Genomic DNA, 26,112 nt, shown 5'->3' on the forward strand with positions numbered 1-26,112 from the left:
CGGCGGGATCGGCTGCTTTCGCTCAGGCGGGAACCGGCGCGAGGAGGGAGGGGCGCGAGCGGGGGCGTGAGGGGGGGGAGCGGGGAGTGGCTCCTTCGGCGCGGGGCGGGAACGGCGGCTCCCTCGGCGCAGGCGCGGGGCGGCCGTTCCCTCAGCGCAGGCGCGCGGCGGCGGCGGAATGTCGGTGGTGTTCGTGCCGGAGCGGCTGCGCGGCAAGGCGGAGGTGAACCAGGAGACGCTGCAGCGGGTGAGTGGGCGGCGGGGTCCCGGGCTGGCGGCGGCGGACCACCCGGCACGGCTCGGGGGGCGCCGGCTCCGCCCGGCCCCGCCGCCGCCCTCGCAACCCCCCTCAGCGGCGGCGCGGGAGGCGGGGCCGAGGCGGGCGGTGACGGCGATGTTTGCCGCAGCTGCTGGAGGAGAACGACCAGCTGATCCGCTGCATCGTGGAGTACCAGAGCAAGGGCCGCGCCACCGACTGCGTGCAGTAAGTGCGGGCGGGCCGCCCCGAGCGGCTCGGGGGGCGGGGAGGGGCGGTGGCCTCGGCTCGGCCCTGCGCGGACCGCGGACAGAACGCCGAGCGGTTGCGGAAGTGACGGCTTCGGTCTGCGGCATCTGCTAGAGAAAAACAGGCAGTCGCTCACTTGCCAAAAAACGTTTTTCTTTCCTTGATAGGTACCAGCATATCCTGCACAGAAACCTCATTTATTTAGCCACAATTGCAGATGCGACGCCGCCCAGCGCGCAGAAGACTACAGAGTGACTGCACGCACCGGGCTGCAGGCTGCCGTGCCTTACAAAGAAAGGCTTTAGTTTAGATTGCCACTGTGAGAGGGAGAAGATGTAGTCACACAAGGCAGGTAAAGAGCCATCCCTCTGTGTGAATTCTAATGTTAGAATAGCTTCTTTCTTCCTACTACGTAGAACGTAGGGGGGAGAATTACCAAGCTTTTGTCTCTGGAAAACCTCAGTGTTGTGTGTTTCTGAAAATAGCTCAGTTGTCAGGACAGCACCGCCGCTGCCTTGGGAAGATTGTGGCAGCCTTAGCGAGGAGACGCCACTGAGCAGGTGGGAAAGTAGAAATGACAAGAGACACATGTTGCACAGACTATTGTGTGTACTGTATCATAAAAATTGTGCTAATAAATTGAAGGTGTGTTTTGTAAAGCAATATTTTCTGGATTAATGTAACATGTTTGTTAACATGTTAAAAAAAAACACCTTGGCATTTACTGCAAAAGGAGCTTGAATTTCAGAATTCTAGGAAAGAGGTAACAGCTTTTAAGTTATGCAACAGTCAAGTTCACTAAGAGAGGGCTGATATTAGCCCCACTTGCATCAAGATTTTCATTTTTGCTTGGAGTGTTCTGCCCTACAGATTCTGCAAACAAGTAACTTCTTGCATAATCAGTATGGCCTTATGTGCACCCTGGGTATTTGTCAGCCTCTCACCTGTCTGCCTCTGTACCCTTACCTATCGAGAGCACAGCTTATTTTACTATTATATACATATTTTTACACCTGCTTGTGCATTTCAGTGATACAATTAGCATAAGCTAAACAAGCCTCAGTAACTAGTTCTCCCCTCCCTCCCCCCAGCAAAAAAAAAGTTTTCACTCACTCCCATTAAAATGATTTACTCATCTAAAATTTCATGTTACTTATTTGTGGCAATGTTCATCTGCACTAATAGTCCAAAGATACTGTTAAGGCATTTTCTCTTCTTATGAAAGAGTAGCTTTTAAGATGCTTCAGGTTGTATGGTGTACTAAGTTCAGTTTTATATCATGTAAGTAGGCAGTTAACAACTTGCAAATTGTTAAATAATCCTATGTTAATGAAGTAAGGTCATTGTTTACAAACCAAAATTACAATTTTAGGTGCTGCTCATTTTCAGTAAGGTGCATATTTTAAACAGGTATGACCTATTAAATGTATATCTTTAATAAAGCTAATATTTTACTTTTACAGAAGCTTTAAAATACAAAATGTACAATTCCAGTTCAGAAGCATTAGCTATTCACAGAAGCACTGCAATAAGGGTAAGTTAACTAAGCACCAAACCCTTGCACTTGGCAGTGTAAGTGAAGTTTAATGGCAAGACTCATTTGCCAAGTGCAACAACTCTTAAAATTACCAGTGTTCAGAACAATCGGAAGCAAAGGACATAGTAGCACCTACGTGGTCAAAATGCAGACAGACTTTGTTTCTGCAATTTACTTATGTACATCTAGAAACCTGCCAGCATTTGTAATTATGAATCAGCTGCACAAACTATAGCAATAATTTTGGCACTTGTTAGGAGGAGTTCAAAATAAGATGTTTTCATTAACTTCCGTTTTGGTCTTAGTGTGAATAACCAGTAACTACAACCAAATTTAGGATTTAATATTAGATCTAAATGACAAGACTGAGGAAACTCAAAACCATTCATCAAGTTAAGTAACCACTAACATTTTCAGCAGAGGGTTTTCAAAACTGTAGTAGTACAGACCATCAACAATTTACAGACAAGCCACACTGATTGTGCAAAGCACATTACTGTAAAAAGTCTATGTACAGCAAACAAATCTTTGTAAACATGTAAGTATGAACTTTCAGAAAACGTGGTGACAATATCATAAATACAGGCAACATTGGCATCCTCAAACAGCACAAAAAGTAACAATCTGGGCCAGCAAATACAGCCCATCACCATACAAACAAAAAAGGTGGATGGGTTTTAAATACCCAAATGTTTAATAGTTTTAGTGTTGTATATACTTCTTATTTATATATATGTATTAATTTTTTGGTATCTTTAGATATAGATGTACTTAGTTTGTAGAAACAAAAACAACAAATGTGCTTTCTCTTCATTGAAAAATTATGTAGTTAGAACTAATAACCCATTTTACTAGTAGTTAACATATTAGAATGATATGACTTAAGAAAAATACAAAAATAAGATTAATACTGTCAAAACTCTTATACCAGAAAATATTGTGGTTTTTTTAGTCTCTTTCAAAGATGAAATATGAAAATTTAAATAAGCTCTAACTATATAAAGAATCTTCTGTAATCTCAGTTAATATACAGTGGGATAGCTATATATATATTTACCATTGTTCTTCACTTTTTAAGCACCAGTCACTCCCAGACCCACTTTGGTTGGAAGATTATTCCCAATTCCACAGGTTCACTTAATGGCACATATTGACTGCAAATAATTACTTTATCCTTTTAAAAAAAATAACGTTCTTATAGCTAACTGCTACCCCACATTACAGTTCTAATATCTTCTGAGCCAGCTCACAACTTTTTTTTTTTCTTTTTTTTTTTTTAAATCAACTAGCATCTGAAATAAGACTTTAAAATATATGCAAGTAGTCTTTCAGGCTGTACTTTCACACACTGAAGGAGTACTGTGTGGATAATGCCTTTGGCCAGATGAAGCATTAACAAATGTATTTATTTGAAAACCAGTGTCATATTATCCACACAGGTGCCAACTACTTTAAGCAGCTCAGTTAACATTTGTGACACAAATTTGAGTGGTTCTGCTGATCTATATTTTGAGTAAGGAAACTACCACAACACTCAATTTCACAACTGCTTCTGCAACAGTTTTATAATGAACTCGCTTGTGTGGCACATGAAAAGCTGCACTTACACTTCATTTAAAAAAAAAAAAAGTTGCCCACAGGCCATTAATGGAAAAAACAAAGGCTTTCCAGCTTGTCCATTATAAATTTAAACACAGCACTGAGCAAAGTGACCACTGTATGTTTGCTTCAACATATTCATTGTGTTTCAGTAAGATGTCAACTATAAATCTATATGAAAAAATAGCTACAAAATACAGTGTTTTTTGTATGGTAGTCCTTCAGCAGTTATTTTTTTTTTTTAAAAAAAGCTTTTGAAAGTAAAGGCAATATAGATATTTTTAAAAGCATTTCTACATCACAGTTTTGGGCTGTTTCATGTACAAACATATTGGCCATATTGCTCAGCACTGTAAATAAGGTTCAAGAGTTTTTATACCTCTCCTCAAGCCCCCCTCAATTCCCTATTTAATAAGATAAACAGGATATAGCCAACACACAATTGTGAAAAAAGTACATGTACTTTATAACTGTTTGGCCCTGTGCTGCATTTTCCAATATGAAAAGCAATCAGTATTGATGCAGGTAAGATGGTCTGCGTTCGTGCTTTACTGGAAAAGATTTAAAGCCCTTATTCATCTGTTTGTGCTGGGAAGCCTGTTGCTGTGACTGCTGCTGCTGCGCATAGGCAAAGCTAGAGGAAATTCCTGTTGATGGAGCACAGTCGTTGGCTGCTGCCCACACGGGTGACTGAAGGATCTGCATCGTGTCACTCCACTGGCTGACAGGGCTGCTCATAGGGTACAAAGATGTACTCTGACTGGGTAGTGTATTCGTGACAGAGGACGTATGTTGCCAGGGTGCCTTTGGAGGCCAGGTTTTGGTTTTATTATCCTGAGAAAACAGAAATAGTCGTTGGTTTGTAAAGCGGGTTGGTTTTTCTGTTTTGTTGGTTTTTGATCAATGTACTTCCTTTTGAGATAGTACTTAACTATAACATTTTCAGAAGATTAATCTTTAAAAACAGAATTAATGCATATATACAATTCATAGCTCATACAGTATTTGCCTCTTGAAAAACCTTTATTCAGCACATTTGCTTGATGACCAGCAGCCCTGCTGTAAGTTAAAATTTCTAGTAAGCTAGGTAATTAACAGAATCACAGAACTGTAGGGGTGGGAAGGGACCTCTGCAGATCATCAAGTCCAACCCCTCTGCTATAGCAATTCCCTGCAGTAGGGTGCACAGGAATGCATCCAGGCAGGTTTTAAGCATCTGCAGAGAAGGAGACTCCACAACCTCTCTGGGCAGCCCACTTCAGTGCTCTGTTTCCTAATGGAACTTTCTGTGTTCCAGTTTGTGCCCACTGCCCCTTGACTTGCTGCTGGGCACCACTGAAAGCACTCTCACTCTTTAAGTGTTTTAAGTATTTAGAAGCATTGATACCTACCCACCACCCTCCGTTACCCCGTCTTCTCCAAGCAGAACAATCCCAGGTCTCAGGCCTTCCTCCTAAGAGAAATCTCCAGGCTCCTAATTGTCATTGTGGCCCTCTGCTGGTCTCTCTCTAGATGTTCCCTGTCTTTCTGGGTAACCCAGAACTGGACACAGTACTCCACATGTCACCTTACCAAGACAGAGTACGGGAGGGGGGTGACTTCCCTTGACCTGCTGGCCACTGCCCTTCCTGGCCGCAAGGGCCAATCTGGTGGTACTTTATTTGTTTGTGTAGAGAAAACTGAAGTTGACTGTGTTGCCTGGTTTTCTATTGTAATTTCTGCTACAAGGGAAAAGTGAAATTATTTCCAATTTTAAATTTGGTACTTTACATTTAAAAAAAAAAAGAAGAATCTAGTACTACTTCAGTGTAAATCGTTTGCATTTAGTAAAGGTAAGGAACATAGCTTCTGTTCTAGTTGATTTCCTAAAGAAAACCACTCCAAAACACATGCAGAAAAAATGACTAAACAAAGTTTTCCACTTACCTGATTACGGTCATCTACTGCAGAAAGAAGAGGTGGTGATGGTAATGTACTAGGTTCCTGTTCTCCACTACTGTGTTTTCTGCTCCAAGAAAGCAACATTTAGTTCGGTTTATTTGTTTTTAAATTAGTCACATGCATTAATCTGCCACTAGAATACCATTCTGTAGTTCCACTCTGTCTTTAGTTGACAGCCTAGAATGTGTACTGGCATTTCATCTCATGTTTTTTCTTAGTAGAGGTAAAAGTACAAGTTATTGCAGCAAGAAATTTGTTACTGAATACTGTCAGAGACTTGACAGTGCAGCTACAGCTTCAACAACACGTTTTTGTGGAGATAAAAAAGGAAGATGAGCTGGTCTTTTGCTGTGATGCTTATTAGATAACAACCTTCCAGTTATTTCAATTCAGCATTTATTTTTGTCCCCTCTTAAAAGTTTTGGTAAAGGTGCAAACTCATAAAGCACCTCCTGACTTAGTCAATTCCTTTCAACTTGTTTGCCTCAGTTTCATCTTACTTTACCCCAGCATACTTTCTTTATCCCAATGCATATAAAAATAACTTCTGTGGTAATCTGCAGAAAACTGTCAGTGTGGCCACTGATTTTTTTCCTGTCACCAGAGAGTAGATAGCTGTATTCTAATGTATCAACTCTGATTTTGTCTCTGATTAAATATTAATTTTAAAAGTATTTGGTCACTGAATATTTTACTTTTTAAAACCTTGTCTAAAAATCAGCTGAGAGTTTAATTCCAGACTGAAATTTGGTGACAAATCATGCTTCATCTTGTGCCTTATTTGTTGGGAATTCATGCTTCATGTTGTGCCTTCTATCCTCTTGACTAACCCCCAGCATAGAATCACTGAGGTTTCAAAGACACAGCTACAAGCCCTTTGGGAAAGCTGGAAGTAATTACATTGTAATTTATACTATTGCATTTAAGTGTATTCTAGTTTAGTCGAATTCACTTGTTGATTATTCATATTTTAAAATTCTAGCTTAGTTTTTAAGTTACTAAGCTTATTTTGGAATGTAATCAAACTCCTCCTTTTATCAGAAAGAAAGGAGCAAATAGTCAGTATTTAAGTATTTAAATCTACTGAAATGGTGTTGGTGGGCAATGTTAGAAAGAAGTTTACACTTTAAGGGTAGTATTATCAAGTGCCACAAAGCTGCAGGAGAAGCCAGGGAATAGGAACTTGCTGGTATCAAAATGCTGCGTAGGGGCACGACAAAGCTACACTGCAGTACAGTTCATAAAACCAATTCAAAGATGATCTCTAAGACCCCAGTACTTTAGGAAGAATTGTCATCCCAAACAGACTATCTTATAGGGAGAATGTCAGCTCCTTTTAGACATAATCAGTTACAGCCAACAGCTGAAACTATCTGTACAGATGTTAATGTCTATTAAGATTTAGCTGCTGATATAATTCAATTTGTGAACCACTAGCATTAAGATCATGCACACTAGACACTGATTCACTGATTGTGTGTAGCACACAAACCAACATTCATAATTGACCCCTGTCAGTCGGGTAAAGTTATATGTGTGTCCTCAAATTATCAAAAGTGATTTTTATAAAGTGATATGCATTTCTGTTCATTTTTCTAACCTTCTCTGCTTTACAGCAGCGACAAGGTCTGGCCCTGAGAACATGGAGAACAAGCTGTCCCCATTGGCTGAGGAGGTCTCATCACTCGAGCTGGCAGAATCTCCTTGAGTACCAGACCAGCTGTTTGTCACATCACTGTAAGACAAAACGTTTTATTAGTCCTTCTATTTATACTGCTTGGTCCAGACTGTATGCTCTAGTTAGTTATGCTGAATCTCAGTGACAGATGATACCTCAAGGGCACAAAGAAATTTCAATATTTTGTTAAATGTAGAACTAACACAAATACTTTCATGTATTTACTTCTGAGTGATCGTATCACTGCTTTGTCTGTTACAATCAGTATATATATATATATATATTTTTTTTTTCTACTAAAATAACACAATCTGTCCTGGTTAAGAAACAAAAACAAATGATTCTTGGTTTTGCAGTCACTGAGCACTCAGCTCTTTCACTGCATAACTGAGCTAGAAAACACCCTTGTCCTACTGGTTTTAAACTAGCCCTAGACTCATAGCTGTAACTATGTAGACAAACAGACTTGTTTTGTAATAAAGTTACAACTTGGAAGACATTAAAAACTACTAGCATACTTTCTGTAAGGTAGAGTGACATGCTTTAAAGTAATAAGATTAAGTGTCTGAAATCTGTTCAGTTGAATTAAGTCAGGTATTGCAACTTTCACAGAATCACTCCTCATCAAAACTAGCTCTTAAGCAATTTCAAAATACTGAAATAAGAAAATTCCGAATGAATCTGTTACAAAGTCCTCATATCCTCTGAATCAAACTTAGTACATGTTCTACTTTAAGAACTGTATCAAACAAATGCCAGTTCTTCAGTATCAAGAAAGCAGAAAGGACTCAGATTTTTTACTCTTGCCATGAGCTGCAACTTTTAACTGGTGCAGCAGCAATCAGAAAAAAAACAGCTCTTATTCCCATATCCTGCCAAGTTTTGAGTGTAGAACTGACCCAAATAAAAGTAGCTTGACCATTCTCTTACCTTTCTGTGAAATACTCAGGAAAGGGCCAGGTTTTGTGAGGATCATCAGGCAGAAGCCAGTTGCTTCGTGTGTTGCTTGGACGACGGACATGCTGTGCTTGCCTTTTTTGTTGCATAGCGTGGTTGACCCCAGCAACATAGCGGGCAAACTCTGGATCAGACCCAACTAAATAAAAGAAATCATGAAATCAGTAGCCGACATTCAGCTATTTCTACTGCATTTAACCCTTTCTTTTAATCCTCTAGACCTGACCATAGAAAAGAAGTTCCTTCTCACTAATAATTAATGCTAAACCACTTATACTTCTTGATGGAGCACTGAACACTGATTAGGAAATGTTTTAATAAAAAGTAGATATGTTGTACGTGGTAGATAATAATTCTCATCTGGAATTCTCATCTCGTCTACGCCTGTCCCTTGCATTCCCTCTGAAGAGGAGTATTTTGTGACTACGATCATGCCTGTGCCCTGAAAGGTCCAGCAGCAGATACTGACAAAATTGGAGACTGGATATTTATCCATTTCAGAAGAATAATAGTTGAATTATTACTCTTGATTCAGGATCACAAAATGATTTCCATCCATACTGTGATTTTGCTTCTCAAGAGACCAAAAGCTCAGATTGATCGCATTAAAACACGCAGCCCAGAAGCTCCTACTTCTTAGAAAGACCACAACCATTCTGAAAACATTTTGATCCTGAAGTACTTTGTAGTTCAGGATAAGATTGATATTTACTGAAAACAAATAGTAATTTTTAACATACAAAGTCTTAAAGTGCACAGCTTGGAAAACAAATCAAAATACCTTTTGTTCACGTGATTGCTTCCCTACATTCAGTTCAGCATTTGAAGGAAAGCTTCTTTATTTTCATTTTGCACATTTACAAAAGAAAAGCTCTAATGTTCTGTTGCATTCAAATTAAAACAAAAATAAATAAGTTACCTTTGTTTCTAGACATCCTTTTTTTTTTTTACAAACAAGGAACAGAGCTACCTGACAGCTGTACAGAAACAAAGTGTTGCCACTACTAGTTACTTTGAGAAATACTTTTATGTCAGTTTAATCTGTGGCTGGAAGTTAGACATATCCTCAGATCGAAGGATAGGTTCTGAAGGGCAAGAATAGTTTGGTTCTGTGGGTAGCACGAGGTGTTAAATTACAATTATATGCAAAATAGCAACTTGTGTCAATTTTACCTCCGTAAAAACAGATAAACACCCTTTCATGACATAGGTTCACTAGTAAAAATATGGATGTATCAATCTTCCCTCTACTGATACCACATTAATTCCTTAGGGATTATAAAGATACTGCAGAATACATTTTAGGCAGTCACTTAGGCCTTTGACCATAAAAAAAAAAACCATCAACTCTATAAATTCTTAATTAGCAGATTTTTCTTTGAAAAGTCATTATTTTCAGACTAAAAATACTCATCAAGTAACCCAATTTGTTTCAAGTGACAAATGTACAAGTCCTAAGGAAGTCTGAAAATGAATTTTTTTGTGTGCGTGTTTAAAGCTTTCTGTACTACATTAACTGAAGCTTAGATTTCAAACAACACCACAGTTCAACCTGGCATGTTAAATGAAGAAAGGTTCTAATTCCAATCTATTTGGTTGAAGATTTTTTTAGTCACACACGCACACATCACAGCAGAAAAATGATAATGTGGTTTTAGAAAAGATTTTTCTGGCACTTTTAATAAATGCACAGTACAAAATTCCTGTAGCTATGTTCCACACCAACAGATACATTTGTAAGAGAATAGACTGGTCTTTTGATCTCAGTAGTATCATTAATCTCCTCTTAGACCCAGATTCCATAATCAATTTAATAGTCCCTAAGTTATTTGCTTATAACCATAAATTTTTATCTCACTTCATCTTTAATAATAATCCCCATACATTTATAGTTAACCAGTGGTTCCAACATACATGGCAAACCACATAACACTTGCTCCTCAGTCTCTAATCCTTTAGCATCCAAGCTTTTCAATGCAGTAACAGCTGGAGAGCAGGAATTGGTGTGATTCTCATACTGAAGGGGGAAAGCAGGGATATGGGAAAGATGCAATTCAGTTGTATCTCTAGAGTGCAAGACTGGTAAAGAGCAGGAAGAATAATTGATGGGGGAGGCAAAATACATAAATCTGAATGTTATTCTTTTAAACGATCTAAAAAATTAACAGCAAGAGGAGCATTATCTGTAAGTTTCAACTCTTCTATGTGATCCCTATAGGAAAGGTAAGAACTACCACTGAGATAAACAAGGAATTTGCTAAAATTCTTATTTTTTAATGAAACTTACTGACATTTTTTACTTAATTTTTTTTTTTTTTTTTTTGTACTTCAGTTCAACCTACGTTAAAAAAAAAGCATACACAAAAACCTATATCTCTATTTTTAATAACCTTAGCATCTGGTAAATAGTACTAGGAAATAATTACTGCTAAGAATATCTAACAGTATTCTTTTATTTGTAAAAGGATCCTCTTAAAAAGTAATAAAGGAAAACACACACACCTGCAGGGTCAAAAGGCAGAATTTCTCCCAGCATTCCAAATACTCCATCAGTTTGGTCACGATTTGGCCACGTGTTGTTTCTAGGTCCTTGTGGCTTTTGTCCTAACATCTCTGACATCATATTGTCCATATAGCTGCTCACAAGACCCAAACTGTATAAATCAGAGCTTAAATCTGAAAAACCAGGATTATTCCACTGGTTTAAATGAGACAATCCAGCTCCTACAGTTTGGGCTGGCTGCTGTGAAGAATTAGTCAGCCATTTGGCAGGTACACGTTGCTGTGGTCCGATAGGTTGAAGCAAATGTTGGTAATATTGCATTTGCTGCTGCTGCTTTTGTGACTGTTGTTGCTGTGACAAGCCTTGCTGAGAAGGATGCAGTGGTGTGTGAGAGACAGATTGGGGCTGCTGTTGTACTGTTCCTGATTTTTGTTCTGTTGCTGTAGAGGATGCAATAGAGTTTCTTCTTTTCACCATTGGAGAAGTCTGCTGGGATTTGCCCATGTTGAAACCAGACAAGAAATCTATAACATCCTGCATTTCTTGGTCAGTTGGTAAATTCATACCTTTGTCATCCTTGCTTTCATCCAGTTTGAAGAAGTTGTCCTGTCTTTCAACTAAAAACCCATTTACTATCTGATTATTTGTGCTCTGAATTGACTGCAGTGAATCTGTGGTCCTAGGAAAGTTACCAATGTTCAAAATGCTTTGTAGCCGTGCATCTATGTTAGTGGGCATTTTAGCCTTCTCCTCTGAGCTGGAACTTATGAAGACATTTTTGGAAGGTGTACTGGGGATTGAATAACTTCCACTATTACTTGTACTGGTGCAGGAAGTTTTTTTTGTAAACCGTGAAGTCAGTTTTGAAAATGTCTTTTGTAGACCACCTGAAGATTTGCTTCCATTTCCAGATGGCATGTCAACTTGGTTCCCAAAGTCTGAGATTTCACGCTGTAACTGGATCTGAATACAAGGCAAAGCTTGCTCCCTGCATCAACAAAAACATTTATCAAACCACCAAATAACTCCCATTTATCCTAACACTGCACTGGATACATAAAGACATTTAACTGAGTTTTTATTTTGGAGAAAAATGTGCATTTGGGTAATAGGAAGTGGAAGAAATAAAACTGGAGTTCTCTATCAGATTGCTAGTTCATTGGCTACTTGCAGTAACAATTCAAACTATTACTAACCACAGTCATGGGTAACGTGCTCTACAGCATCCTGCTTGTATGAGAGGTTAGACTAGATGATTCCCAGAGGTCCCTTCCAATTCCAACTATTCTGTAATTCTATGATATGCAGTAGCATTTACTATTCTCCTTAAGAATTTTTAATTGCACTTCAAGATACAAATGAAAATATTTATTTAATATAAATCAAGTGGGTTTTTTTATGCAAGAGAAAAATACTTTTGTGCACATAGATAATCTGCTAGGGTTTTTTTGTTTGGTTTTTTAAGTCTGCTGTATGTCTGTACGTACTCACAAGATTACCTATATAGAGTACAAGTTTCTTGCTTTGTTTGACCAGTGATTTCTCCTTCTGGTTAACTAGTGCTATTAATTGCTCAGTATAGTCTTTTCAACAGCAATGACTTTGTTTAAACAAGAGGCTCAAGAGGAGATGTACCTTCCCTCCTTCCACCTTGGTATGTCAAACACAGCAGTATAGAGCACATCTACTAGTCCCAAAGTCTTCTCTGGATCCAGACTCCTCTGTAGCAAAGACATTGTTGCTGGATCTTCTTTTAGACACCTGTAATCAAAATCAAAACTTTGAATTTCACACTGAACAATTTTACCATACTAGTCAGGTAATGAAAGGCTAATTAATATGCTACTTTTGCTCCTGCAAAGGTACAACTAGCAAGGCAGTATAACATATGAATGCCTGAGGATTCTCCAAGGACTAATACCCACAGCCCTAGTTTATTTTTTTAAATTGTTGACTATATAAAAAAATTTCATTGTAGGCAAGAGTTTTATCATGTAGTTTCAAAATCAAGATTAATGATTTCCTTTTTAGCTGAGTAGGAATGACTAAGGCATATTAAGAAATTTAAAAAAAAAACAAAAACACAAGAAATCCTGTTTTTTAGGAAATGGCAAGAACACTTAACAAGCCTGACAAAAAGGCAAAGTGCATGAAATTTAAATCTTGAGTGCACTCTAGATGTCCAATCCTAGAAACACCCGTCCTGACACACTCAGCATGAAAAATGATTCAGCATATCCAGTAATCTGTGGAAGATTTTACTGATCTGTGAAGATGCAGGCTTATTGTAATTCTTCAATAATATATGGAATTAGGTCTTAATTTGAGGTGAAATCAGAACAACCTGGATTTAAGTACTGGCACAGCTGTTAAGTATTTAATGAGCCCCTTCAGCAAAGATAAGTAAACAGGCACTCTCTCAGTGTGCCAGCAGGTGGAGCTCTTTCAGAGATTCCAAATGCTGGCACAAAGTGCTCAGCAGTATTTTCTTTCACAATAGAGCAATTTATGTAAAGGGAATAGAGAAGCACCGGTTTATACTCCACAGTGGAATTAAAGATGAATTTGGATAAACAGACTGTGGGCTGACTTGTACTTCTGGACACACCACTGGTACCATCAGCAACAGGCTATCTCACTAAGGATTCAGATGAATGCAGTGTTTTACGCTGAAGTTCACAACACCAAGAAGAAATAAAGGAAATACTGTAATTCCAAATTATTGTTTCAAAAGGGAAGACGACCTCACCTCAAAATGCAAATTAATGTTCTACTTTCCTAGGCAGCTAATTAAACCGTTAGGAATGGCACCTCTTGAACCACAGAGTTCTGCAGTTCACAACAGCACCTAAAGAACATCTTAGTTAAGAGCTAAAGCTCTTCTATCAATCTCATCTAGCACCCAGAACCTGCCAGGCGGAGTAACAGGAATATTTCTGGATTTATATTTATTTCACTCTTGTCATCTCGTTTTCACCTTTCTTCTGCTCTTGTGCACCAGCCTTGCTTCCCTTCCACTGCCGCCAACAGAGGGAGCACTAATACAAAGACAGCTCAAGTACAACTGCTAGTCAGCCTGATGAATAGTGGTATTTAGTTCCAGATAAAGGAACTTAAGGAAGATAATTATATAGTAGTCCTTGCTCCACTTGCACTGCATTGTATTCTTTCCTATGTATTTCTGTCATACCTACTAGGATAATCTACAATGCAGTACTTTCACTTACCAAGTTGATGGAACTTGCACCACTATTCTGGATCCTTCTAAACTTATTTGAGGAGCGTAGGCTTCTTTATTTTCAATCTGTGCTGTGTCCACAACCACCTAGAAAATAATACGAAAATAAAAGGCAATTTAAGAATTAGTTCCAGTTATTTTTATCACCCCTGTAGTCAGGATGCAATAATCTCACTTCCCTGCCACATTACAAAGAACCTTTGTACAAAGATGTACAAAGAACCAGATAAAAACAAATCAGTTCTCAAAATCATCATCATACGTTAATTTGTATTGAAATGTCTTGGGGAAAGAAAAAATGAAAGCATGTAAACTGATTAGTTTGATATATTAGCCCATATTTCAAGGACATTCTTCTCAATTACATTGTAGAGTTACCATGTAGTTACCAACTTCTTTATGTAGCAGCTGGTAGTTATCAGTGGATTTGTGTAACAGCTCTTATATGTGAGAAATTTAACACAGTTGCTACCTTAATAGCCCCCAAACACCTATTTCTCAAAATATTTTAAATAATGCATACCATGCTACAGACAAATAGTATTTAGCCTGAAACTCTTCACAAAACCTGCAATTTTTAACACCCCTCTACACAAACTTTCATGATTACAAAATCGTATACCAGCATATCACTACCCAATGGTCCTGTAGGAAACAGAATTAATAGTAGTAAAGAGAAGAAAATGAACTGTTCAATTTTTTTAATTTTTTTTTTTAAACTCTAAGCCTTCTGTAAGACATCATGAATTTATATGGAAAATGAAAGCCTTGAAAATTAATCTGTTATGAACCTCTTTTTTAAAAACTGAGAAGGAATGGATTCACTCCAACTTCATTTAAACTTCAATACCAATGATAGTAAGTTCCATATTTGGTTTGTGCTTTCTGTTGTCCAGTTTGCATGAGCTGGCCTTTTTGATCATTTCCATAATTTCCTATTTTGGTCATGCTGAACCAGCAGCTTTTTGGCAACAGTCAGCAGTTCTCGCTCCGGTGACTAGCAGATTAACTGTACCATTTATCCTTGAAATGGCAAAAAGTCCTCCAGCATAAATAAGCCCCAAGGGGCATTACTGCCTTTTTTGCAATCATCCTACACTTGTTCTACTTCTGTCCTGTTGTCTATTACTGTTTATGAAGAAAGGTGAAATATAAATAGAGCTGAGATTCTCTTCTCCTGCATTACCAAACCCCTCCAACAATACTGAAGCATTACTATTTCCTACCATCTCAATATTTTAACATAAAGCCTTCATTTTCCTCTAGCTGTCTCTGAACATTTGCTCAGGTTTATCTGGACTTGCAAAATCTGTCTAAGTACAGTCTAAGCACATGGAAAAATGCTATTATCCACTCACGATAATACCTAAGATAGAAAAATGCAACACCATTATTTTTTCTTCATGTTTGTACCATTTTAATTTTAAATAATTTGGTACAGACTTAGCTATATTGCAATTATAAGTGGACTAAGGCGCGATCAACTAAGTAGTAATTCTTCTTTTCCCCTCAGCTTCCCCCAGAAATGCTGTCTGCATCTCAGATCGATCTCACATCAGTCAAGAAGTAAAATTTTAATCGGTGCAAATCTAGATCAGTTCCTGGAAGTGATGCACTGTAGTGCCAATGCTCTTGGGTAGGGGTTTTCCCCGCATTTGTTTGGTGGTTTTTTTCCTCCTCCTTTCCTTTTAAAAAAAAAGTTACATTTCTCAACATTTGGTCACAGTTACAACATCTTGGATTTAAAACTACTAGGAGATTCAGTGCTCCCACAATGCATGTTTTCTGCTAACGAAGATCAGTAAGCACAGGAAAGGACTGCTAACTAGAGACAAAGTATTTTTTTGCAGGATGCCAATTCAAAGTTTTATTTCCATTCATCCTCTGAATTACTTTAATTCCTACATCTTTTTATTCAAACATACTTTTCCTTAGCTGACCTAAATCTGAAAAGACATGAATTCTTTATCTATACACACACCATTTAGCACATGTGTATATCAAGATATTATCTTAGAATATACATAGAATATACATACACACACACACCTCTACAATTCTAAAAATAATCTTTAATTTAAAAACCTAAAACAATAAAACAAACTAATTTACACCTCACTGCACTTTCTACACTTGACAAGAGTTTCTTCTGCAAAGGCACAAGGCACGACAGGCCAAAGACAGTGAGTGTATCAATGTTGCTTTTTAAGTTAGATATTGATTCATCTTAACTCATCATTCTGAACTAATACAGATAGCTTAGTTTTCAAAAGCAGTAAACGAAAGACTGCGTAATATTGTCCCATGATATATTTATCCGAGTTGCACACAAAAGAAAATAAACATGTTTCTCACTCCCTGCCTGCTAGGTGCTCACTGGATAGCTTCCTGCGAGCACCAGACATCCATTGTTCTTGTTTTAAAGGTGTTTCCTCCCTCATTTCCACCCAAAGGCGGCTTTAAAGAAATAAATTACAGTTTCTCATCATTGCATGAGACTACATACAAGCATAATTGAATCATGTAAAAAGAACTATTGCACGTATTTTATACCTTCACACCCATTCGTATTGTAACAAATCAAAAGTGAGAATGAACTCAGACAGAAGGCTTACAAGTATTTCAACTACGTGTAGAGCTCATTACTGTGTCATTGAAGATAGAAACCTGCTATTTTCAGAACAAGAGATTCAGGCAAAGACATTCATGCTTCTACTGAGATAATATTCTTTGTATCAGCACTGTCATATGGGAGATCATATAATAAAGTTATGCTGACAACTCTCCATATGTTATGATAAACCCAAAGAGTATCAGTGATTTAATTACCAGCAGGTCTAACAAGTTATGTCTAGACTAGGGGACACCAGGTTTCCAGACTCCTGAGTTCAAATTTGCCTTGAGCCACTCCCAAAATCTGATCAGGGCAAGATTTGGGTGTATACAACACTGAAACCCCTAAGCTTTTGTTTTGCTGGAAAGGAAGCAGTGGGGGGTGCAGCATCCTCCAAGGCATTCCTCATCTAGATGCTCAGAAGCCAAGAACTACTAAGGAATTACTGCACACTCCCATAGGGCTGCTGACAAACACTTCTTTCTTGGCCCCATTTCCCATACCTTGCTGCTGTCTCCCAGCATCTTATCAGCCAAAGACGGTCTCACTTAACTATGGCCCTTTTTCTAGTTGTTCATGCATTTAACACACATTTTACTAGTAAACACCTAAATACAAATTTGATCGATCCTATTATTTCAAAGCACTCCCCTCCCTGCAAAGATACAACCCTCTTAAACCTCTCTCTGTAAAATTTCCTTACATAAAGTGCTTAATTTACTACCACTTCTCTCTACGTTACACTGTGGTAAGGATTGATGGCAGTAAATGCTGTTATGATACTGATGGTTTGTCTCTTTCATTTTAAGCCTTTCAACTGTGTTGTTACAAAGAACTATGACTTAAATCTAGTTCTCCAGCATATTTCATGTCAAGGGGATATCTAATACCTAATATGAAAGGAAACCTGAAATAGAAACATCCGATATTCACCATTACTAGAAAATGTATTAACAGTACAAAAAAATATATGGTTCAGTGAACTAAGAATGGAGGTTAGGCCAAGTCACTTAATCAGCTGTTTGCTTGCAAACTGTATTTGCAAAGTATTAGCAATAAAGATCTTTCCATCTGAAATTGCGATTTGTTACAGTTTTGGCAGCCTGTATTCACCTCGAACAAGGAATCAATATATGAATCGACAAGTAGTATTTAGCTAGCATTTAGCACTTAGCTAAGTCGAAATGATTCAAAGAATACTTGATAGAAACTATTGTAGGATATGGTAAACCTCTGTGCATCAATTTCATCCTATCCTACTGCACTCTTGTCCCCATTTTATCTGCCCTGTGAAATGAAAACTCAAGTCTAAAAAAATGAATTTATTAACAAACTCCTCATTAAATGAAGAGATCACAGGAACTAGTCATAGGAGCACAAGTGCATTTTCTTATCATAATGCATTTCAAACATCTATTTTTACTATGTCCTTACGTAGTGTAGAATCTGTGGTGTCTTTTGCTCATTTGTTTCTAAAGAATGTACGTGTCTACAGAAAGGCATGTAAGTGCTATGCTTTCTGCTGGAGGCACCAGGTTGCATTACTTGGTGCAGACGACTTACTGGTTTCTGTTCAGCAGTAAAACCAAGCTTCCATTTGAAGGAGAAAGGGAAAAAGTAGTCATTTTTCAAAGCTGAGCTGAGAGAAAGGTGGCAGATGTGGTTTTGTTTGCTTTGTTTTATTGAACAGGAAGTTTCAAACATCTTCCTATTTCACTATTGAAATAGTATTCACTACTGAAGTTTCAATTCTTGCCTTCCCCTGTTCCTAACAACTACAGATAGCATCTACAAACTTGCATTCCATGAGGATACATCTTGTTTATAACTAAAGTTAGCTACATGTTATAAATAGAAACATGGAGGAAGATGTAGGAAATTAATTTTCAAACACTTTAAAATACCTAGTTTTTCTTCAGGATGTTGAAGTAGTTTTTTTTTTTTTTTTTTTTCTTCTTTTTTGAATCTGTAGTTACTTACCAGTCCTGCTTGGCCAAATAACAATTGCACAGCAGTTTTGCAGGCTCCACGCCAAGTCGAAGGGCAAACCTGATTTAGTACTTCAGTAACAGGAGAGTCATCCCGTGGTGTAAGTCCATTATGGCATCCAGCTTCTTTAATTAGTTGCAACATTGTGTGCTGGAAAAAAAACAAACACCTTTTGTCACGTGATTCAGAAATGTTAACATTAATGGCCTCCATATGTACACATTTTTCAGAAGCTTTTCAACCACCTCTTGCTACATGTGCTACCTCTCAACAGTCCTACATGTAAGACCTTAACTGCAGAACAGAAACATTTAGTCAGTGTGTGCTGTTTTGAACACAAAACTCCAACACGATAAACAGTATTTAGCTTTTGCTAGTAGAGTAGTTTAATAGAGTAGTTTAATCAAAACTACAAAAGGCACTTCAAAGACAAAAGAAAAACATTTTAAGTTGTTGGTTGTTTCAACACTTTCAGGAGCAAGGACTGGCCTTATCTAAAAATTGGAAAAAGCTGGTTAAAATTCCCAAATTACTTCTCAATGGACACCTTTTGTATTTTCTCTACACTGAAAATTCAATTAACTTTTCCACAACTTCTAAAAATACATTTTAAGTTGACTTAGAAAGATTGCTTAAACTTTGGAAGACATGAAAGAAAATATATTGTAATACTGTTTATTCCCTTAGCAGCAGAAGGCATAGTCCTGACTGGTTTTGGCACCTAAGATTATATAAGCTCTGAAGTTCATCACCTACTTAGGACATCTGTAAGGATTCCTCTTCATATTTTGATACCTAACCACCTATTTTTAAAAAGTTTATAGAACCCCAGTTACCTCTTAGACTTGTGTGTTTCTCTGGACTAAATTTGCCTAGGTGGTTTAAACATTATCAGAGGGAGGAGTGAACCTACAGCGTTATCACATCTTGATTCCACAGGAAGTCAGGCTAAAAATATGCACTTTTAAGTACGAGTTTGGCGCTGAACTACTGTGGTTTTTCTCTGAGTTTTAAGGGGTTCTACTGATTCTCATTTTATTTTTTAACCATTGTGATTAGATTCAGGACTATTACCGTTTTCAGCTTCAGGTTTTCTGCTGCAGACTCATTAAAGGATATTCCTTTCAGAAAGTGTGGTCCTATCTGAACCGGTACAGTGGGCAATTCACACTGAATTGGCTGAGGTGGAGTCTGTCTCCTTCCTGTTTGCTGGGCTTCGGCTTCACTGCAACAGCCCTGAAGCATAAAAAAAAAAGATTAGTTAGAAGGAAATGAAGATAATGAAAACATCCTTGTGAGTCCAATTTTTTCTTTTTTTTTTTTTTTTTTAATAGTTATTTTTAAGTGAAGAGGGATGAAAGGGCAGGTTTAGCAGATCCTACCTGAAGACTTGCTTCAATAGCTTTTGGGTTCAAGTGGAAGCCAGCCTTCATTGCATATTCACAATGGCCTAAGCTCTCCAGAGCCACTTTGTAAGCCTGACATTAAACAGAAAATTGAAAGGGAACAGCTAAATCAGCAAAGAAGCAAGCAGTCATTGATTCTGGATACACATATAGAATTTGTTAAGTAGGTTTGCTTTACTCAGTTCTGTAGTGTATACACATTTATCATGTAAGTTCAATACCAGCAGTCCTCTCTTACTTCAGGGCTGCCTGTGGTACACATGTCTGCAGTAATATATTCCCTCCCTGTTTCATTCATTGTCCCACTGACTACACTAGATGCACACAAAAGCAACTGATTTTAAAAACTCACCTGCAAAGCACTGTCAATTTTCATGTTTAGCTCTTTGAGCTGATGTTCGGGGATTGCTACGCTCTGTGAGCAGAAAAGCTGTTGAACTTCAATTCCTGCCAAACATCCATCACAACCTCTTTCTCGCAATCGAGATGTAGCCTATAACATCAAAAAAAAAAAAATATTGGGTTAAGAAGTTCAACAGCAAACCAAAATCACACTGAAGTTAAAAAACAAACAAAACCAAACAACCTACACAGAGTTTAAAACATAAAGGAGATTAGAAGAAGCATGCAGTGAAAAAATTCTGGAGCTAATTACTTATTGTAACTGATTCAACTTCTAGTGTCACTTTGAAAGTATAAATCTCATGTAATTTGTATGGTGTTGGATAGCAAATCAAATCAGCATTGTTTGCTGTTACTAATTCAATTCCTTCTCTGGACTATGGCTGCTGGTTACACGGCCACATGGTCAGTGTGCTCAGCTGAGGAAAGACTTAAATCTTTTATCATAAAGGGTATTTTAAATACTTGTCACAGAAACAAAATATACATACATGTATGTATGTACAAACATTCCAGTGTATATAAAATACACTTTATGAAGTTAAGGGTGATCACTATGGTACAATAGGAGAAGAGCTACACAAGACTAAAATTAACCAGGGGCAACAAGAGCGTAACAGCTTCACCTACTTCAGTTTTAAAAAATGGTAAACACTAAATACAGAATACCTGGTTTAAAAACTGAAATACTACCGAGCAGTGGAAAACAAAGAGAAGCTTATTTCTGTCTGTATTTAAGACCTTGGATACTGTTGATTTGAATAGTGTAATAGTTGTATTAAACTCTATTTTGAAATATAGTTTTTATTCAGAGAAATAGCTGAAATGGGGTGTTAAGAAAAAAAGGATAGAGTCCCAGATCTCTAAGTCCAATTTTAATTCTAAGCAGGTTTTAAATGAACTTGATAGCAATTACAGGACATTTCTAGAAACTGTAACACAATTTTAAGGAAATAATAAACATAAAATTATTTTTATACAAAAGAAGTAAAACTACACCAGGATTAGAACTGTTTAGATTATATGTTATAGTCTACATCAAAACAAGATTTCTGACATGTTCAGAATTTCCGAAATGTCAGAAATTTTCAGAAAAAAATAAAAACATGGAATTAGTGCTCAAAATTTTAAAGATACAGATGTTCTCTAAGTTATTACTCATCTAAAATTTCACTCTGTATCTGCAATGACTATTTTTTTAATAATTCCTTCTGTCCACTGATCCATATCTAAATACTGTTAATTCATTACTAATAACAAACAGCTGTTTCCATTGTGCACTCCTTATATACATTCATATCATAAGTAAAAGCTTTTCACGGGGCAGAGATCATATAAACACCACATAGGTAAAGCAGATTTTAGTTTCCTCCTTCAAGTGAAGCATTTCTCTAAAATCAGAGATTTTCTTCCCTTGTTAGGGCACTTAGGCCTGAACTTTTGTTTCACTGAATACAACACAATGTCACTACACTGAGCCCTTCCATACCTCTGCTGCTCCTCTCCATGATCTTACTGCATCTTCTAGCTCATTTGTGGGGCTTAAATTTGAGGCTCCAGCTCCACCAACATTCTTTCTTTCCTGGGCTACAGCTTCAGCAAAGCAAGAGTGTGCCACTGGCTGGACCTTTTGCAAAGCTTGTGACAGGAACTGAAAGTGAACCTGCATCACTGTCAAGAAACATCGTCCAAGCACCTGTAGGAAAAAAAAAAAAACAATTTTTAAATCAATAAGAGATTTTACAGAATTTTTTTTCCTTCTTTCTTGCTCAATGCTTGGGTTAAGTGACTAACTTAAATTCTGATTTTTTAATTAAAAAAAAAAAAAAAAGAAAGAAATACTAGTGCCTCAGACCAGAAGTAGCACTCAACATTTAACCATTTACTTACGGTAAACACCGAGCAATAGCTTCTACAAATTAAGGAGATCAGACTGATACAGTCAATTCAAGCTTCTGTGTTGTCTTTAACTAACCTTACCTTGATCTCAGAGGTAAAGAATGAAAAGCTTTAAGTTATTTTGCAGTATCAGGCACATGAAACAAAAAAATAAAAATCAAAGTAGCATGTTATCACTAGTACAGTCAACAGTAAAAAACATTAGCACACAGACCTAGCTGAACTTATGCTAAATATATCTATATTTTAAGACGTGATAAGAAAATAGAGGAGTTTAATTCTAAAGTATATCTTTCCAAACAGACCAATAATTACTAACAAACATGAAAAACGTTTTGCCACATAGTACAGATGCACTATAGTTTTTAGCATGTAACAGTGACTACAGAATACACACACGAAATCGCAGTGCTGTCACTTGCATTGTGTGACAGGAATGCTAATGCTGGCACAAATCTTCTCATCAGAAGATTTCACTGAAACGTGTCACCTAATACTACTCAATTGGAAAGCAGGATGTAGAGTAGGGAAGAGCGAGCAGGAGGGCTGCTGGTCTGTTCCCATACCCAGAGGGACCAGCACTGACAGCACACCAGTTCCCGTAATGCCAGAGCTGGCAGTGCAGTGGGCTCTGCACCCCGTGCACGTCCATCCCTGTTTACCTCTCTCTCAAGCAAACACCGCTCCTGAGAATTATGACAACAGATAGGCCACAGTTACTAAAGAAAAACAAATCAAAGATCTCCAAAACCAAGTGTTTAGGCATAGGCACTATGTGTAAAATTGTTGGAGTACAGCCGTTTGAAAAGGCAGCTCTGAGGACAAAACAGCATATACACAAGTGCTCTGCCTGCTTGCAAGGCCGTGCTTTCTTAAGTGAACAAAAGCTTACAACAAAGAACATCCGGGATGCAGGAGAGAACCAAGTATTTCCCAGAGTGCTGCAGAAATAATTTAAGAACTATTCAAAATGCTTTGTTTCTTTTATGAAGTTTGTCACAAAGTGGTTTAAAACGTATATTTGACTTTATTAAAAAAGACTAGACTTGAATAATAGTAATAATTCATAAAATACAAAGATAATATAAATACAAAGCCATTGTGCCTTAGAGCAAATAAATCATGTGGCTTATTTTCAGCTACATTCTTCTGGAATAAAAATATTCAGACACAATGATCTTACTGGCAAGACGCTGTAGTCACATGAACGGTTATATGCATTAGCTATCTACTTTAAAAGGATCCGTGGTGGCAATTCTTTTTTTCCATTGCATCCGGTCTCCTTTTGACATTCCATTCTGGTTTCATCACTTCCCTTCTTTGTATGAGGCATAAAATTAAACATTTTTGGTACTTTGACTGACCCCTGGAAGTGCAGTTTGCCTTATTAAAAAAGCATTCAGCAAATGATAAAAATGAATAAAACTTCAACTTTCCTGACTACAGAGATGGAAAGATTTATAAGAACACTCCAGTAAATAAATAAACAAATAAATAAAACTTGCAACGTGAATATTTCTGTGTACAAAGAATGCAGTTCTCCGGGGAAGAAGAAAACAGAACTCATTAGGAATTTCAAGCTGATTAAGTTTCATTTAAGGTACAGAGGTTGCATTTTCTCCCGCCTTGGAATAATGTTCAAATAAATAAATGATTTAGTTTAAGTTGCACCACACAGCACTTCTAGTGTAATTTTTAATGTTAAGCAGCAAAGATAAATAGCAACATCTGCCTTGCCAAACTTCTGATTTGTTTGAAAAATAATCCATTCCAGTCTTCCTCAGAAATGGACAAGAGTGGCTTTAACTGCTTAAATAGAATCTAATTGGTGGAAGATTTCTGTACCACAGTATTAAATGCTTACTCCACACAGCAAACTCACTTTGCTTTAAAATTCAGTTCATGGAGATTTTCTTTCAGAAGAGCCATATCTCTGTCTTCACGGTGGGAAAGTGCAACCACCACTAGTTTAAATACAGCCGGGGTCGGCCAGCGGCACCAAAGCGTGTAAAGCAACACGCTCCGTGTTATGAGATCTGCAGAACTACATTACTTATGGATACAATACAACTGTGTTTTCACAATTAGGAATACCATCATCTACTTTACTTTTCTCTACTTCGCCATGCCAAAACCATTCAATTCCTCTGCTTTAGACTATAACGAGAACAAGCAAAAACCTAGAAACTGTGGAATAATCAATAAAGAACTGGAGCCATTGCAGGTGTCGACCTGTAAGTTTCTGTTGGTGGTGGCATTTTCTTAAATTATTTCTTAGAATCACTTATGTTGCAAATATGATGAGGTCTTTTGGCTTGCAAACTTTATCCCAAGAAACACATCTCTAGCACCACAATTCTCTTACTCCTTTGCCAGGCAGGACAGCAACTTCTCTCTGAATAACCCTACCTAAAAGGAATTTGTCATTCTGTTTAGGCAGCTGGAAGCAAAGTTACTTCTGAGGAGATATAGTTTCAGACTTCCTTGTCACTGAAGCAGGTGATTAATTTAATTAAACCAACGACATACATACAGAAGTCTCAGATGAGGCTGTAGGTTACATTCTGCCCCACATGAACACCTTGTAATCAATCTTAGAATATTTTGATACAGAAAATGCACATGCAAAACTGCCAGATTTCAATGCTGAACATTGATGCCATGCAAATTCTCTGGGAAGCAAAAAAATATAATCGGTTGATTATATATCACTTAATATACCCTTAATAAATTTAACAAGTAACCAGTATCAGTCTTCCAGACTTGATGTGCAGTTCCAAGTACCGTTCTATATAATGAAGTATAATGGCTTTGGCTTTTTTTCCCTAAACAAACAAAACAAACCCACAGACAAAAACATGACACCACAACAGGCTTACTCAGTGGTTTCCCTACTATCCTCATTTTCCTATTTATACCAGTTCTTCATGGTTTTGGTGATGACAAGCCCTACGCATAATCCGCCTATCCACTAAACCGACCAGATTAAAATATCAATATTATTTATGTTAACAATGACCCTTTACTCAAACTGGTGTGCCAGATTATGAGATAGCCCTTTTTCTCATGTATTACTGAGAGTGAACAGAATATTGCTTTTTTTAAAACAAAACAAAACAAACAACTACGTAGCAATGCCCTGCAGTTTGGAAGAGTGATCTCATATGACCAAAGCACCTCCAAAGGAAAACACAACACTACTCACTAACAAGAGTTACTTGCAAGATAAACTGGATTCCACTGGTAGTTGCTCCTCTACACTGAAGTATTAGAAGACAAGGGCAATCTAACACACCTACTCCAAACAAAAGGCTCCTGAGGATACTTCTGAGCTGCCACTCAAGACATTGAAACATCTTGTTTCCTTTTCAAACAAACAAAAAAAAATCAATTATGTTCTTCAGTCACCTACTAGAGAAGATGGAAAAACAACTTTAGGTATTACTATATTTTTCCCTCAGTCCTACAAAAAAATTATGCCGTCTCTCACACTCTTTTCCCCAGTGTATCTTGGTGAAATTGTGCAAGTCTTACACTTTTTCTGCTTCCATTCTGTGGATTTAAAGTGAGTTCTTAATCCCGCTTCTAGTTTTATGAAATGTTAACATTTCACATAGATCAGGAATAAAAAAAAATGTTAATTAAAGTTTTAGCATAAATAGTTCAGTATTCAAATCACAGAATAGCAGATTAGGAGAGGATCTCAAAAGGTCACTGTACTGTCCCAAGGAGTAATTTCAGAGTCAATTCTGCAAGTTTAACACACTCTGTGAGGTCTTTGTGATGGACTCCAAGTTGTTTCTTCTTAGAGTGAAATCCCTCTGTGATGCTGGAGAGTGGGAAC

General features: G+C 37.5%; 2 protein-coding genes across 8 annotated transcripts in view; one reads left to right on the forward strand and one right to left on the reverse strand.

Moving 5' to 3' along the window:
* Positions 1-94: 94 nt before the first annotated feature.
* SS18L2 (SS18 like 2) lies at positions 95-9,174 on the forward strand. Of its 4 annotated transcripts, XR_004170028.2 has the most exons (6): positions 95-247; positions 408-484; positions 673-857; positions 1,969-2,039; positions 7,199-7,319; positions 8,626-9,174. XR_004170028.2 is itself a non-coding variant. In XM_031614994.2 (3 exons), exons 1-3 carry the CDS (start codon positions 179-181, stop codon positions 758-760), a joined length of 234 nt encoding a protein of 77 aa, XP_031470854.1. In that variant the 5' UTR covers positions 95-178; the 3' UTR covers positions 761-1,168. The 4 variants fall into 4 exon arrangements, 1 of the variants encoding a protein (XP_031470854.1); XR_016470573.1 differs by lacking the exons at positions 1,969-2,039; positions 8,626-9,174; XR_004170029.2 differs by lacking the exons at positions 1,969-2,039; positions 7,199-7,319; positions 8,626-9,174 and adding an exon at positions 991-1,168.
* Positions 2,033-26,112, reverse strand: part of GARRE1 (granule associated Rac and RHOG effector 1) — a 55,109-nt gene continuing 31,029 nt past the window's right edge. For all 4 annotated transcript variants that reach the window (XM_090149333.1, XM_031614989.2, XM_090149332.1 and 1 more), the window contains exons 3-14: positions 21,859-22,065; positions 20,320-20,460; positions 19,944-20,039; positions 19,636-19,797; positions 18,553-18,711; positions 13,948-14,045; positions 12,356-12,481; positions 10,720-11,708; positions 8,191-8,356; positions 7,183-7,317; positions 5,568-5,646; positions 2,033-4,475 (exon numbers count right to left, since the gene is read on the reverse strand). In XM_090149333.1, coding sequence (XP_090005459.1) covers positions 4,152-4,475; positions 5,568-5,646; positions 7,183-7,317; positions 8,191-8,356; positions 10,720-11,708; positions 12,356-12,481; positions 13,948-14,045; positions 18,553-18,711; positions 19,636-19,797; positions 19,944-20,039; positions 20,320-20,460; positions 21,859-22,065 — 2,682 coding nt within the window. In that variant the 3' untranslated portion in view covers positions 2,033-4,151. The remainder of the gene's footprint in view (positions 4,476-5,567; positions 5,647-7,182; positions 7,318-8,190; positions 8,357-10,719; positions 11,709-12,355; positions 12,482-13,947; positions 14,046-18,552; positions 18,712-19,635; positions 19,798-19,943; positions 20,040-20,319; positions 20,461-21,858; positions 22,066-26,112) is intronic.

This window comes from Phasianus colchicus, chromosome 13 (assembly GCF_987193195.1).
Source record: "Phasianus colchicus chromosome 13, bPhaCol1.hap1.1, whole genome shotgun sequence".
In the NCBI taxonomy this organism is placed as follows: Eukaryota; Metazoa; Chordata; class Aves; order Galliformes; family Phasianidae; genus Phasianus; species Phasianus colchicus.

Bases quoted from the DNA above. Each gene is read 5' to 3' on its own strand.
- SS18L2 (XM_031614994.2), top strand. From the start codon at position 179: ATGTCGGTGGTGTTCGTGCCGGAGCGGCTGCGCGGCAAGGCGGAGGTG. The intron at 248-407 runs GTGAGTGGGCGG...TGTTTGCCGCAG, and splicing joins ACCAGGAGACGCTGCAGCGG to CTGCTGGAGGAGAACGACCA. The intron at 485-672 runs GTAAGTGCGGGC...TTTCCTTGATAG, and splicing joins CGCGCCACCGACTGCGTGCA to GTACCAGCATATCCTGCACA.